This window comes from Anopheles marshallii, chromosome 2 (assembly GCF_943734725.1).
Source record: "Anopheles marshallii chromosome 2, idAnoMarsDA_429_01, whole genome shotgun sequence".
NCBI classification, from domain to species: domain Eukaryota; kingdom Metazoa; phylum Arthropoda; class Insecta; order Diptera; family Culicidae; genus Anopheles; species Anopheles marshallii.
Genome location: NC_071326.1, coordinates 1,654,252 through 1,670,646, shown reverse-complemented (window position 1 = coordinate 1,670,646; position 16,395 = coordinate 1,654,252). Strand labels below are relative to the sequence as shown.

General features: G+C 39.6%; 2 protein-coding genes across 2 annotated transcripts; one reads left to right on the top strand and one right to left on the bottom strand.

Moving 5' to 3' along the window:
- Positions 1–6,971: 6,971 nt before the first annotated feature.
- On the bottom strand, positions 6,972–8,936 carry LOC128715705 (isocitrate dehydrogenase [NAD] subunit gamma, mitochondrial). The gene is made up of 5 exons (XM_053810620.1): positions 8,880–8,936; positions 7,835–8,668; positions 7,578–7,764; positions 7,426–7,501; positions 6,972–6,999 (listed from the first exon to the last, which is right to left on the bottom strand). The coding sequence occupies exons 1-5, from the start codon at positions 8,934–8,936 to the stop codon at positions 6,972–6,974; spliced, it is 1,182 nt and encodes a 393-aa protein (XP_053666595.1).
- Positions 8,937–9,680: 744 nt separating this feature from the next.
- On the top strand, positions 9,681–13,916 carry LOC128706744 (nuclear RNA export factor 1-like). Its single transcript, XM_053801687.1, has 7 exons — positions 9,681–9,759; positions 9,876–10,765; positions 10,836–10,945; positions 12,778–12,814; positions 12,890–13,128; positions 13,222–13,390; positions 13,470–13,916. The coding sequence occupies exons 1-7, from the start codon at positions 9,681–9,683 to the stop codon at positions 13,914–13,916; spliced, it is 1,971 nt and encodes a 656-aa protein (XP_053657662.1).
- The last annotated feature ends 2,479 nt before the right edge of the window (positions 13,917–16,395 follow it).

Sequence of the window (16,395 nt, the reverse complement as noted above, 5' to 3'; positions counted from 1 at the left end):
TTTGCTAGCGAACGATACAACAGTGCACAGCAGCAGTCGATAGGGCGCTTTGCTTCCTTAACCTTATTCACACAATCACGCGGACCGAGTACTCGATGGCTCGACAGCTTTTGTTTTACCGCAACACACGCTTGCAAATAAGGGACTTGGGGGGATAAGAAGGATTTACACCAGTAGCACGCATACACTTAGCTTTCTTTCACGAAGCACATGTTCCATTTGCAATACAGATTACGCGAACCAACCAAATTGGATACATTATTTCTTTGCTGCTTTATTAGAACGACTGACAACATGTACACATTGTGGTTAAGAATTTCACATATTGAACAGAACACATCAGACTTTCACTTGCTAAAATGAAGATAGAGACATTTACTAAACTTCTTCACGATCTGCACGGAAACAAGCGCACGCAGGTAGATATTCGCGGTACAGCAACATTTGAAACAACGTGGCAAGACTTCTTCCACTATAGCTCAAAGGCTACTGCAATTTCGGGTTTAATTTCAGAGCTAGCTGAACACCGATAACCAACACACTTGCTTCACAACGGGACGACGTCACGTAAACACTTTGCAGCACAATTCACACCACACTGCCTGCTCGACAGTACCGGACCTTCCCGAATGCGACACGTTTTCTGCCAAAGAGCGAAAGCACAGCCCAACACCACATCCCCAGGGATCCTGGCTGTCCTGCTATACCGAAATGCGACCCCTCCGCAACCAAGATATGAAGAGTTGCCTCTTATCACTTCGAGATACCGCTGGGAGAGCAAATGAGTGAACCACGCAGAACTTTTCGGTACGTGAAAAGGACATCCAGCATCCGTGCAACTCTGTGGTGCGGATGGCTTGGTGGCGCTGTACGGATGGATGTTGCCGCTCTGAGAGATGCGTAGTAGCTTCCGCGCATTCAATGCCGTTTCCCGAACTGTTTTTGCGTGTGAGAGTGGGTCAATCGTTCAAATGCCATCACTTTCGCAAAAAACGATACTCTACGAATATCAAAATTACTTATTGGAGCACTTAGGAAAAATTATCCTTTTTTATTTTTGGGCAATTCTCATACAACTGATTCAAAAACCTAAACGTAGGATTAAACAATAACAAAATAAATTATCAATCTTTCCACATTTCCAAACGATTCGTGCATTTGCCCCATTGTTGAGCTCTCGCTCTCCCTCTCTGAGATTCTACTTTTCTCTCTCAATCTCTTTCGATATCAGCAGGTGTAAAAGTAAAAATAATAAAAAAAATTGCCACAACGTACACTGTTCGTACGCATGTTGAACATACGGCAAGCTACGCACGGTAAAACTGCAATAAGAAAGTGCAGATAATTCCCGAGTTACACACTATTAGTGCGTACCGCAGATATTCGCGCATTTCGAATTTTCGCGTATGTCGACTTTCGCAGTTCACTTTTTTCTTTCGTTTATATTTCAACGTTATAGAGTCGGGTTTTGATGAAATGTTTACATTTTGAACGGTATTTAGAAAAAAAAACAACCCAAACTTATTAGATTAAATTGAAATGTGTAATCATACGGTTTTTAGTGAAACTACAGTACTTTTTGCAGTTTTATTGTCTGTTTGGCTCGGATCAAGCGATTACCATGTTATTATGCTTTTGAATTTGGAAATCGGCATATTTACGAATCTGCGTACAACAGAAAACGTGTATCTCCGGGACTACCTGTACATAACAGAGACCAAATGAGGATTTCTCTGTTTCTCTTTCGGACCATGCCAGGTGCGTGCTCTCTTCCGCCTACTCGAGAGCATGTTTTTATTCCATTTTTGACAGCTTAACCAGGTAGCCTCCGCGAACTGTAAGTTGGCTGCAACTCGAACTGCCGAAAGTTAACAGATAATTGTGAATTTATTTCCTAACATCAAAACAGTATCAACATTGGATCATTTCTCATTCATCACTGCACTGAGGCACCGGTTAGGGTTGATGGTTCGTTTTCTACATCAACGAAATCATCATCACCCACCAATTCACACACACACACACTCAGACGTACGCACGAACGTCGCAAACATCATCCGATGCAAACGATATATTTTTACTCCATCCCGATGGATGGTAGCGATCGGACACGGAAGCTCCGTCCTGGTTTGGTGCCGAAATCCAGATTGCGGTGCGCATTATTATCAACTCTTAATGTGCCTGCACAAACACGGTAAATATTTTAACTATTTGTCACATGTACCCAAAGCTGCGTATTTCAGTCGCTAGAAGGCCATCGATTTGCCCGGCAAGAGTGGATCATTGTTACGCAAACGAACAGACACACTTCACAAACACCACGCTAGGGTATCGTACACCCTCCTAACCGAATGACTGTACTAGAAAAACTGACGAAAAGAGAAAAAGACTTTAAGGCAACCAGCCAAGTCAACAGGATGACACTATGGGTAAAATTGGTAACTGTGGCTGTTCCGTGTAGGAATTTTAAATTTAATGCGTGGGCGAAAGTCGCAGAGTAAGATTTGTAAGGGAACTTTCTCCAAACATAACGTTATGAATTTTATCTGATTAGGCCCTTCAATACAGAAACACAATCTGGTAAATTTCCTTGTCATAATAAAAAAAATCTCTGCTGACGTTATACTTCACGTTCAAGTTAAAATATTTATAATAGGTAGGTTGATGGTGAGCCTTAGCTCCAGATGCAATTCGATCCCACGACAGTTGTGAGTCGGTAAGTGCGCTACAGCGCACTCTTCTCGTACAGCGCGCACTTTTCGCACCTTGCACACATTGATCACTGCGCGATTTTCGCACCTGTAAAGCTTCGCAGATCACACTGCAAAATGTTTCTTCTTTATCGATACAACGACCTCAAGCTGTCTAGGACTACCATTTTTGGCTTTCTTTGACTATATTTACCCTTAGCTGTGCAAAGTAAATTGCTTGTCTGCTTATCACTTACAGAGAGATTCACATTTTTGAGTTTGTTCATGAGCCAACACGTTGCTTATAGTCAAAGTCCTCATAATTAATGGCGTTGATAGTCTTATAGTTGATATCTTGGACTAATTTCATTGCAATTTTTCATATAATGTAATAATAATTCAATTAATCAAGCATTTTTCAATTCAATTCAATTCAAAGTAATTCATTGCAATGTTTCATATATCAGAATCAGCCTGGGACTGCTGTCTCGCACATGACCAGGTTGATACCAATTCTCATTCACAACATTCCTCCGCAGGAAGAATTGAATATTCAGATTCATGTTCATGGCGAAACATCCTACTTGGTCATGATTGCCATAACTTGCCATCAGTTCCTGATTATGATGTCGATTTGTTTCAACTCGGTTCAAATAGTTCGAATACGTCAAATATTAACTTTAATGTAAAATATTAATTTTAACATTCAAACGTATATCTTTCCAATATCTTATAAATACAGATTACGTTCAACTACTATAATTTGGTGCTGTTAAATCTTTCAACGAAGCTTCAAAAACACTATTTTTGAAGAACAATTTGAATGTTGCTTAAACATTTTAGTGAACAAGAAATTTTAATTTCCTTTTGATGATTTGCGTCAAAATACAGTGGAACCGACTCCCCTCCAAATCGTCATTACCCGGCGATAGATACGGCCAGTCCGTATAACTAATATCGTACGATGTGCGTTTATTTACATTTCCGTGAGTACACCTTGAGCATTGCGCAGCAGTTACGCCATATTCCGCTGTAGCCCGTGGAAACGTCACATTTCTCACCCTCATGCAATAAAACGAGCCACGTGTAGGCATTGGCGATGAACGCATGTAGACGGTATTAGCATAAGTCATACGAACAAAACAAAATTTCCGTTTCTCAAAGTTATGGGAAAGTTAAGTTTGCGACAAATAAAATGTATGTATAAGAACACGCAAAAGGCGCATCAAATTCTTTCAAATATCGTTACCATTGAAGTCTCTCAACGTTTTTTTTTTTTCATTTAACATTGATAGTGTATTTTAATGTCTTTTGAACACAATTTAACAGCAACTTGCACAACTTAACAGCAAAACAGTTTCCGATCACTTTAAATAATTTTTTAAAAATATATACTCACTTCCATTTATAATACTCTAGCAACGACTTTAATTTGATAATAATATAATCATAAAATTTGGAAAACACATTCAAAACATAAACCTTGGGTCGAAAGCGAAGAGAATAGATGATTTTTTTTATTTTATTTTTTTGTTTCAATTACACTATAAATTATAACAATTTTCAACAAAAGAACACTAAATGATCTCGATTATAATAAATATGGCAATAACGTAAGTTCCAAGTAGGCAGAGAGTCTCCTCCGAGCAGGATCACGAGTACCGTGTCAATTGGAGATGGTGAAGATGCCAGCTTGCTTTTACTCTGTTGGTTGGGTGTTGCGGGTTGGGGGCACACATTTACATTTGTAGCAAAATCATAATCGGTTTCATTACAACCAATGCAAAACAGAAGAAAAAGAAAGGTGTCAAACAATTTCGGAATAAATTAGATTGGTTCTCTTCAAAGAAAAATGAGCTACATCTTTGTAGGGTGCGCACTCCCGAGTCAGATCTCATGATATTTAAATAGATTTAATTTTTAAAAAAGAAACAGCTCACTTTTCGACTTTAAAACGAATTCTACGCAATAATGGCGTCACAAGATAAAACGATGCAGATGGTCATAGGTAGTCTGCAATATCCATATTTTAGTACATGAAGATCGCGTCCAACCGTAATACTTGTTCATTACCGGCACACACGAAAGGTACGAGACCGACAGTGGATGATCGTTACCAACAAACGCCACACTCACACACTTTGGTCAATGATCGTCAATCGCAGGAAAAACAAACTTTCTTTCTAAATAGCACTACTTTTGTTGTAAAATGTGTAAATCAAAGGTAAGGATCAAAGTGCTGAAGGAATCAATACAGCTAAATTGCAACTGCTTGTTTTTGCGATTTCACATCATTGTCAGAAGAAAAACACAGGAATAAAGAAACAAAACTCACAAACAGAAGGAGAGCAAAAAACATAAAAAGTTGTTATAGTTCAATAACCAACCAAATATACCAAACGACATAATACGGGATGGAACTGAAGTGATTGGAAACTCATAAAACGTTATGATAGGATAACGCAAGAACAACAGTGGAGGTGGAGGTGGACAAGGTTTGGAAACAGATATAAGTATTTCGTAAATTTTGATTTTTGGTTATTATTGTATTTAATGTTCTTCGTTTGTCACTCGTAAACCTACGTTTGCCAACGGTTCGGAAAATAATTCTGCTTCCTAACCTAAGCCCTCACATTGCCAATGTATGCTTCCATTCAAATGTTTTCTGCGCCTTGATGTTGCCGATTTTGTCTCCAATTCCATTGTACAGAAAGGAAATCCCATCCCATCCACCAGTAGAGTACACACAAACACCAATTGGCGATTAGATGTTATGAACCGAAAGAAAGGAATTGGATAGGTGTTAGGAAGGTGTTTACTAGGTTTGCGTAGTTAGGGACCTTTGGTTTAAATTAAGTTCATTTTTCTTCACTTTTCGGTTCTAGCCTAACTTCTCACATGTACGCATACGCCGGGAACCTGTTAGGAAAGAACAAACAATCGGGGAATAACGTTGGTAAGGTGGAAAACAAAACACCAAACTACTTATCGTCATACGACCATAGCGACAACACGGCGAAAGTGTTGCACAGTGGAGAAAGCAAATAAAAAGCTGTTTTATAAGAGCAACTACATTTAAGCAGCGTTGCTGGTGCGAGTGCAAGTACAGCATTCGATGAGTAATGCGTGGACACACGGTGCAATACATATTATTACCATTATCGTTGATTAATTAATTTGCGTGGTCGCATGTTTTCACCTGCGGAAAGCTTCGTTATTTCGTTTGCAAATGGCAAATGGCCCTTTTCACCTATTAGAATATTATGTTCGTTCCACATCAATCGTGCTTGTTACATTCGGTCTATCTTCTTCTCAGTGTTGCATGCCATGCGCTCAAAATCACGCGCTGCCGCGAAGTTGTCCTTTGGCGTGCGGACGTTCAATTTTCCTTTATAACACTCCTGAGAAGAGGATTTTCACGAAAAAGAAAACCAGCAGAAAGAAAAGAAGGGAGTGCAGGTGCAGCATCAGTTAAAAACAGGAAAATTGTAAGGAAAAGGAGAGTGAGAAAGTTAAAATTAGTGCCAATTTAGTTCCAAAAAACAGTACGGTGCATTCTACTCATCCGAACCGAACGATCGCTAAACGATCTTCTATCAAAAGCAAAACTTTATCACAACAATCTGTTGCTCTACGGGTGTTTGTTCAGGGTTCGTCTTTTTCTACACGATTTTTTAAACACTCTAGGTAGGAATAACGTCTTAGCAGAGGAAAAAGAAAACAATTGAAATGTTTTATCAAAATAAATATGCACAGTTAGCAACAAAAATGATGGAATGGAGATCTTTTCTGGTTTCATATGAATCATTCATGATACAAAACAATGAGAAAAAAGATATAGAGCATATCCTCGAAATCTGTTTACTAAACCTAAAAGCATAAATTTTCAAATGTTTTTTTTATTTAACAAGTCTATCATAAAGCTAGCATTATGTGTTGCAAAATTTTTAAGCGAAGTTTATAACACTCCATTATTATGTTGTATCATGAAATATGAGATTTATAGACTTATTTGTTTCCTGTATTCGCTATTCGCGCATATATTACAGAATAAATTGAAAGGTAAACTGTTTCCCAGTTTATTATCAGCCCAAAGATTTATTCCGAAATAAACGATCATGACATATTAAACATTACACCACCAATTATACCAACAAAACTGTCGTGTTAGAATTTAGTTGCACCGCACGTAGTAACAGCAGTTGTTGTAAATGTGTGAGAATTGTTATTTATATGCGTACCAATTTTTTGTGTTCCCCTCGGTAGTGTAAGCGCTAGGGATTAAATATTGTACAACAATCCGTGTTGCCTATAGAGCAGGTTGTTAAGCGGTGTCAGACATTGTTTGCAGGTAATGGAAGAAAGAAAATGGAAACATTCATTCACAACATGTTAGCACAAAAATAACGTACGAAGTCGTTTTGATAAGAAAAAACAAATACCGTAAACCAATCCAATCTAGTACGGAAGCAACACGAACTGTTCGGCTAGCATATCCTGTCTGGTTGCCTTAATGCATACGATGAATATTGGCGGATTTATCGATATGAGTATGGTACAACTAAACCTACTACTTAAAATACAAAACGTCACACATAGTCACGGGCGATAGGTGAACACTGAACAGAAAATAAGGCACAAACACTGACGGCTAACATAATCTAGCAAATAATGGAAGAAACGGTAATGCAATGGCGAAAACAAACAACAGGTACACCAGAATGCGACCACTTACCAGTAGGTTCTCTTCTCGGCCAGATGCTTCAGCACGTTCTGTACGATATCGGTACTGGTGTTATTACCGCCAAGATCTAAACAAAAGAGAGAAATATAAGGCATTGTAATTTACAACACGTTGCGCCCGCTGCCGTTCGATTCCTATGTTACCAGGTGTGTGAATTCCATCGATGTCGATCGTTTTATGAAGAGCATCAGAGATGCAATCCGCATGGTAGCGATGTCCCAGATGGTACAGCATATCCACTGCCGCATTCAGCATTGCAACCGGATTGGCAACATTCTTACCAGCGATTGCCGTACCAGTGTTACGGGTGCCCGGTTCGAAAACGGCATACTGTAATGAGATGCACACATTTCTATCACTACAGATGTGTACAGAAGACGCATCCCCAAAAGTTACGCACGTGATCACCATAGTTACGTCCGGAAAACAGTCCAGCACCACCGACCAAACCACAGAGCACATTGGACGTAATACTACCGTACAGATTTGTTGTGTTCATTACATCAAACTGATGCGGATTGGAAACTAGCTGCATGCAGCAATTATCAATGATCATATCATTATGCTGAATGTCCGGATACTCCTTAGCAATGTCTCGTGCCACCTTCAAGAACAACCCATCGGCCAATTTCATGATGTTGGCCTTGTGGATCGTAGTCACCTTCTTGCGGTTGTTGTTCTTGGCAAACTCGAACGCAAACCGTGCCACACGGGCCGCATTCTCGACCGTAACCACCTTCATGCTTTCCACTACACCACGCACACTTTCGTGCTCCAGCATGGCATACTCGCCCTCCGTGTTCTGTCGCACGATCACCACATCCACATTCTGGTGGTGGGCAGGAATAGCATTGAACGATTTGCAGTGCAGCACATTGACGAACAAATCAAGCTCATTGCGAAGCGCGACGTTACGGGACAGAATGCCGGTAGCTTCCGATTTGGTTTCAATGTTACCCTTAATCGCAACGCCGTTTCGCTTAATGGACGTGATGGCATACTCGAGATCGTCATTTCCTTCGCTGGCCGGATCAATGTCCACGATTTCAAAATCCACTGGTACACCGGCAAACCGAAACACCTCCCTCACGTAGCTCATCAACTCTGGACCGATTCCTCCACCCGGTAGCATCGTCACCGTGTGGCGCCCACCATACTGTGCTTTCGGGATTTGTTCCACCTTTCGTTGGACGGGATTCTTGTGCTGGAGTTCAAACGCCGAAACGGTACAGTTCTATGTACCCACCATGAAAAGCAAAAGAGAAAGGAAATGTCTCGATTAGAAACAAACCAGCACAGCCCATTTCGTCCACCCACGAAAGGGATATCTAAATTATGTAACGATTTCGGTTTTGTTATGTCCGCTGTGCGACCGTCAACACAAACATGGTGCTCCTTCTACGTATCTTTCACACATATTGGTAGCGTGAAAGTCTCTTACTTACACGTTTGATCAGCGGCGTAACCACATCCTGGCTCAAGCGAAACAATCGAAGCGCCATCGTACTGATTTTGTGCACACTTTTCTTGGATGATTTTCACGAAAAAGTGTTACGATGGCTAGCTGCCTGCACGGTGTTTTTCACGGCAACGAAGGTGAAATACCAACGAAAATAAGAACATTGACAGCTTCATGACACCTTGCACAGTGGGGTGTAAAACAGTTAATTTTGCGAAATTTATCACTGAGCCGATTTTGGGTTAAATTAACCGATACAATACGAATCAAAACTTTATGCAACACGAAAATAGCTCAAAATAATAAAATCATTACATTCAACAGAAAAATTATTCCGATTCTGATATACTTTTGACCGCCACTGCATACATTCGATGAAAGAATTTGACAATCGATGAAAACTGATGTCAGGGGTTTAAAATGTGGGGTGCCGGGGCCAGCATGCAATAACGAAAAAATACCAAATTCTCACACAAAGCTCACGCGTGATTAATTTTATTTCATCTTTATTACAAATTCAAACAAACTGAGTGTCTCTCTTGTTTAACTTGGTGAATTATCCAACTTCTAAAAAATCTGCCCTTGGTCTAAACGTCAAATTCTCTTTTGACATGCTGTGTCACAATCGAAATGATGCAGCCTTCTCGAAACGAAACCTGTTTTCGGTGCAGTAAAAAAATTACCCCTCAGCAGTTGTCAATTCGTCAGCGGAGTGGAGAAAATTCTACTGCGTGCTAGAAAATCGTGTGATATTTCGTTGTTGTTTTCGTTCTAACAAACACTAACCATGCCCAAAAACCTGCGTAACGGCAATTTTCGCGGTCGCGGCGGTCGCAATTACAGTGGCGATCGATTTTACGACAACAGTAAGTACACGGAAGCGATTCCTATGGTTCGTCGCCGCCATTTTGGAGCATGGCACCACAATGGAAGGCACGACGGAAAGTGCCAACCATTCACCATTCATCTCTGTTTATGTTAGGTTCCGACACAGTCAACCATTCGCACGACGATCGAACTGAACGTGGTGGTGGTGGCGAATGGAATGATAGAAACAGAAATGACCGTAACATGACCAACGTACAGCGGCGTGTTAGCTTCAAGCCCTTCAGCGGGGGCCGTGGTAAGGGCCGCATAACCGAGAATCAGATGCGCGCTCATTTCAACGACGACGACGAAGCGATGGGTGGTGATACATTCGACAGTGGCAATCCTCGCGTGCGTATGAATAATCGTAACTTTGATCGCCAACGACGAAGCGGATCTCCAATACCACGTGGAATGCATAATGATAGGAACCTGCCTAAGAAGCTTATGAAAGGTTCACAACAGTCCTGGTACGAGATAAAGATACCGCACGGACAGAAGTACGAGAAGGACTTTATCCTTCGTTCAATTCAGCAAGCGATCAGTCCGCTAGTATTCATTCCGCTGTACTACAAGGCGAACGACTTCTTTGTATCATTCTTTGTGGAGGATTATAAAGTGGGCAGCGCCATCCTGCAGACTAGTCGCACTATTGAAACTCCCGATGGTCGGCGATTGACGATAAACGTGCGCAATAACCAGCCACCAACACAAATGAACGATCAGTTGAAGGCGCGCATGAAACAAGCAATGGAAAAACGATACAATCCCCATACGAAGGCGTTAGACTTACACAAGTTCCATGCCGATTCCGATCTGAGTGATATATTCTGTTCATTAGCGCGTCCGCAGATTATGCTGGCGGCTATGGATATTATCGCGGAACACATTCCTGCACTGGAGGCGCTCAATTTGAACGAAAATAGGCTGTACATGTTGGATCACTTGCGGTCCATGGCTATGAAGTTGCCTCATCTGAAAATTCTACATTTGGCAAAAAATCGGGTAAGTCTGCTGGATGTTGTTGACTGACCGTTTCGTTTTCGCTAACACAATATTGTATGCGTTACCGCAGATACCGTACCTTAATGCGCTGGACAGTCTAAAGAATTTGAAACTGGTTGAGCTTAATCTGGAGGACAATCCGTTGCGGAAGCAGTTCGACGACAATACGACCTATATCAGGTATATCAATGCGTGCGGGGTCACGTGAATAAGTGATGTTGTCTTATATTTGACAGAAATCGTGCGTCCGGATCTGAACATCAAGTGTTCCTCCGAATTGTAATCACGGTGTTCGGTGTTGTGTGTGTGGTGTTACCCGTTCAATCTAAGTACCTGGACGGATGATGCCTCAATGTTCGTCTGGCAGATGGCGACAGAGCGACGAACAGGAGACACTGGTTCGAGAACGAAACGCAATTCTGTAGTGAAAGAGTGCAGATGTCGGAACTCGTAAATCATTGAACCCAGCTTTTATAATTGGTCGTTTTAGGACAGATAATTTGGCGATACTTTATAATCAATAGCGTATGAAGGGTTTCAATTCTTTGAAATTATTTTATATTTTATGGAAAAGTCTTAGTTATAGATTCACTCACATCATTGCCGCTAAGATATAAAGTTCAACTATTTCCGACAAGTTTTAATTGTATTAAGCGCCAATCCCAAAATCATAAAAATTATTGTTTAAATGCATTCAAAAATATCTCATTTTCCTAGAATGTTCTGAGATTGCGAGCAAATGTCTATTATACGTTCGGTCGATTGCTTATGTCGGGGTAAATGGCCAATTTTGTATCAAGCACTAAAGGCATTGTCATTTGTAGGTAGCAGGTCACAACAAGATTGGATACGGTCGGTTTCGGTATCGTTTAAGGATAACATTTAATTCGTGTTGAGACTTGTTCCAAATCGGAAGTTACTTGGAAATAGCATTTCATGGATTGATGGCTTAATTATTAGCTAAAATCGCACGAGAAATGCCTGCAAAGAGATTGATGCGAGACGCTCTACGCTCACCTATCATGAAATAGCTATATTAACGGTTTGTCAGAGTATGTTAGAGTTCCAATGCTTTATACAGCACCAGAAGCGACTGATGTTACACTAACATCGAAAAATTAAGAACCTACCAAAGAGAGATATCTGCCCATAGTAGTAACATCAAACCATTCATCTATGATGAATCAACGAACTGTGAAACAATACGAACATCTAACGGAGTACCGGTCCTCACGGGTATGTAAGGCATACGGCCTTCAGTTATCCTGGACAAGGAGGATTATTATGATCCTACACAAATTACTGTTCGTTGACTTGAGTCGTCGGATTTGCAATCCCAAACACACATTACAGTGATGTATGTGTACCAACAGATGTAAAGAAGGAATGTGTAATAGATTATACCGAGAACTTCTCGTACAAATAGTCAAGAACACATTCTACCAATATACGCCATGCGCGTATGTTGCATCTTTCGTCGTCGATCGTCGTGTGGGGTGTGCAAAGAAGTCTAAATCAGCAAACCATAGCTTGGAATGCTAGGTCATGTAAACGAAGGGTGTCTGTACTACTCATACATGTTGGAACTCAATTGTTTTGACAAAGCGAAATGAACTGTAATCGCGAATAAACAATTTAAGATAGGGAATGTATCGTGTAGAGCACGCCACAATCTCTATTGAATTGCGAAGTTTGTGTTAGAAGAAAAAGCGAAATGCATATTCCAATTAACTACAAAACGTATATCCACTAAACAATGTCTCATGACGATCGGGGATTCGAAGAGCGCAATATGTTACGTCTCATAAGACAGAATACCGTTTTCATCTTGCTGTGTCACTCGTACAAGGGCAATTTTGCTGCTATCACAAATCTGTAATATTTACTGATCACGTTTACGAAAATCACGTGTCTAGGCCATACTTCCGACATAGCAACGAATGGAACGCATTTCTAACGATTGTTACGTCCTTTATAATGTATAATATTAATCTTGTACCGTTTATTTGTAGTGAAGTGCGCAAGCGTTTCCCCAAAGTTATAAAATTGGTAAGTATTGTTGAATTCCTACTAGAAACATTTTAGGCGAGCAAGATCAATAATATCGATTTTGTGACATCTTAGGATAACCTCGAATTACCACCACCAATCAGCTTCGATATACCGGAAGATAATATTAAACTTCCGGAAGCCAAGGCTTCGTTCCTATGCGACGCAGCTGGGTCCGATATTGTTAGGCAGTTTTTGGAACAATACTACGCTATATACGATTCCGATAATAGGCAACCACTGCTCGAAGCGTACCACGAACATGTCATGTTTTCGCATACCATAAACACCTCGCATCAAACCAATCAACAAAAGTAAGTGTATTGCATAGGGTCTTTTAAATAGTTGTCTTTTTTTCAAAACCCTAAATATGCTTACTTTCTTGTGTGTTGTTTTTCTTTTTCTAGGATGGGTGTTTATATGAATGGGCAACGCAACATTAAGCAAAAAACGGATCTCGATTCCCGATGTCGGCTTTTAAAGCAAGGTAGGCTGCAAGTGGTATCATATCTTTCATCCCTACCGTCTACCAAACATGATCTGCCGACCTTCGCAGTTGACCTAACGCTGTTTACGGTAAGTTTGTCAATTCTTTGACTACGACTGGTTTGCCAAGTCAAACTATCTTAAAACTTTGCGCTTACTTTCCGTACAGCCCCACATGTTGCAGTTAACCGTCAATGGCACCTTTAAGGAACGTAAGGGAAACGTAAACTCGGATTTGTTACGATCATTTCAACGCACGTTTGTAATAGTACCGGCAAATGGTGGCTTCTGCATACGCAACGAGATGATACATATCAACATAGCTACTCGCCTGCAAGAGGAAAAAAGTTTCAAACCTGTAAGCAGTCTAGTAATGGCGCAACCGGCTACACCCACACCGACCGCCGTCCCTACAATAGCTACGGCCCCGATGGTGCCGGACGATAATACCAAACTGCAAATGATACAAGCGCTATCCGCCCAAACCAAAATGACTACCGAATGGAGCAAATTGTGTCTGCAGGAAAACAACTGGGATTATCAACGGGCGGAGTTTTCTTTCACTGAGTTGCACAAACAGAATCGAATACCACCAGGTGCATTCATCACGAATTGATCCCTTTTCAGACAAATTCAGGAGGTGCATTCGTATTAGGTTATAAGCTTACACCACACTCTATTAGACCAAGTTAATTGTCCATTGCAACAGTTAAGATTCCCGTGTATACCGTGTTACCATTTATTATTTTCCCATGTTCATAGCGCGCATATGAACCACTAACGCATAATGGTCGTTTAACAAATGTTCGTTTAATTCTAATAATTGGGAAGAGCGTTGTCTGTAGATGCAGACACAATATTACGGAAACGCAGTACTATGGGTATATTTATAGTTCGCAAAAGCGCGTTTGTTTTGTTTCTTCTTTTTTAAATTTTTTATTAATATGTTTTCTGCACGCTATAAAGTCTGCTAAATAATCCCCATTTTTTGAAGAAATTTCTTCCGTTGTTTAGCCCCATACTTGCTAAATGGCACGCAAGAGCAAAAATAGTTTCAGCATTGTTCTGAACAATGTACAACAAAGCTGAGTGTTTACGACAGTAAAGTAGAATTTACGCTACTTATCAAAATTAGGTTATGAACAATGCCAGCAATCAACAGTTAATATCGTTTTGTCATGTAAATATACAGTAAAGTGAACGGATCAAGGGAATTGGTCATGATACAGAATTATCGTGTCATTAAATTTTATGAAATACAACACTGTACACTGTATACTGCAAAGACGAATATGGTCCAATGGATATATAGAATGGCTTACATTTTGCATGCACCAACACAGCCAATTATATTATTGTATAGTTTTAAAAGTATAGTTTTATTAGTTTATAAGCTAAAACAATTGCTAAATAGATGACGGAAAATTAAGAAGAGGTTGTGAGTTTAGGTGCATTTCGACTTACCATTTGAAAATTAGCTTACACTTCATTGTAGTTTAACGAAAACTGTGTCAACGCTCTAAGTTATGTTCGATACATCACCCCAGATTTCTATTGTGGTGAAACTGTACAGCCATAAAAAATACATTAAAAGAATGACGAAAGTAAATAAATTTCTACTTATAATTTACATACAATACATGTATAAATCATGCGTTGAACTTCTTATTAGCAGGAAATATTTTAGAAAGAAGACGAAGTTTATGTACTTATCTGACGCTTCAAATGTTTGAAGTAAATATTCATGAATTTTCCAATTTTTCGTATCGTGTTTATCATTAACTAAGATACTAGTTTAAATAAATGCATTTTTACATCGCTAATGCACTTTTCATCATGCTAGACATTCGTAACTAAATAAATCTTCATTCATGCGGCTTTGTAGCAGCATCCTGCCATCATGGGAATTTATCCAGCATGCCCTACCTGATTTCACATTATCATTTTGAATTGATTTTGTTTTCATAACTTTCTTCGTTCGTAGAAAAAGAGAGGAAAATTTCCGAAATTTCGAATTTTCGTAGCTAGCACTCAATAGATGGCGCCACGCAAAACAGCAACAAAATGAATCAAGCCATGATTGTTTCTTATGGTTTTTTAAACTCACTCCAACGTCACTAAAAATTGTTTTGCAAAAAGCTGTTGAACCGATAAACTTTTAGACATTTATTCAGCAGGCTACTCAATCGACGTGGCCAAAGAACAATCGATCATTATGCAAATAACGTATGAATACATGAAACTAGACGCTCATTTGCTGTACTGGAAGGGAAATAGTTCGTTACATATTACAAATTGTTAGAAATTGATTCTTTAAAATTCATAAGATAAAAGCTTAAAATCTGTGTTATTCTAGTTATTTTATTTATTTAACTAGCAAAATACTACTAACAAAATGTTCAAATTGTTGTATGTGGTCTGGTGGCAACGAATCGTTTCTCAATGCAATGTACATTTTCAATTTTATTTAAATTGTATTTCTTGTTGCTTTTATTTCCTAAAATTTATATATTAACAAGAGCAAATGCTCATTTTATAATCTTTTAACTAACTTTTTTTTGTAACATTTTCAAAAAAATCTTAGGTCGTATACTGTTAGTGAAATTACATTGGTTGACGCAGACCGGTGATACATGCATGGACGTCATCATGTGTATGATAAGAAATCGCCAATAAAAGCGAGAGCAAGTGCATGTTCAACCTGCCACGAGAAAAGGGCGTACCCTTGCGGGATTTCAATGCTTGATTAAATTTTTCTTGCATGAATGTACTTCTAATTAGAAGCATTCCCATTCTGAGTGCAATGGTTTCCATAGAAGATGGATTGGCTATCTATCGGTTGGGACTAGACCAAAAATAACCCAATTTTGGTTTAGAAATTGGAAGAACTTAAACCCAGCGTTTTAGCGTGCTTTTGCAATAGTTATTCATACTTCAATTCCATGCCGATTGATTTGCACTGTGATTCCAGCCATTGAACGATTTATAACATTCTTCAGCTATTATTCACTTAATTAAACAATAAATCACGCAAATATTAGCTTTAGGGCTCATTCAATTGTTACGTAACGCATTGAGAATCGTTTCAGCGTTCT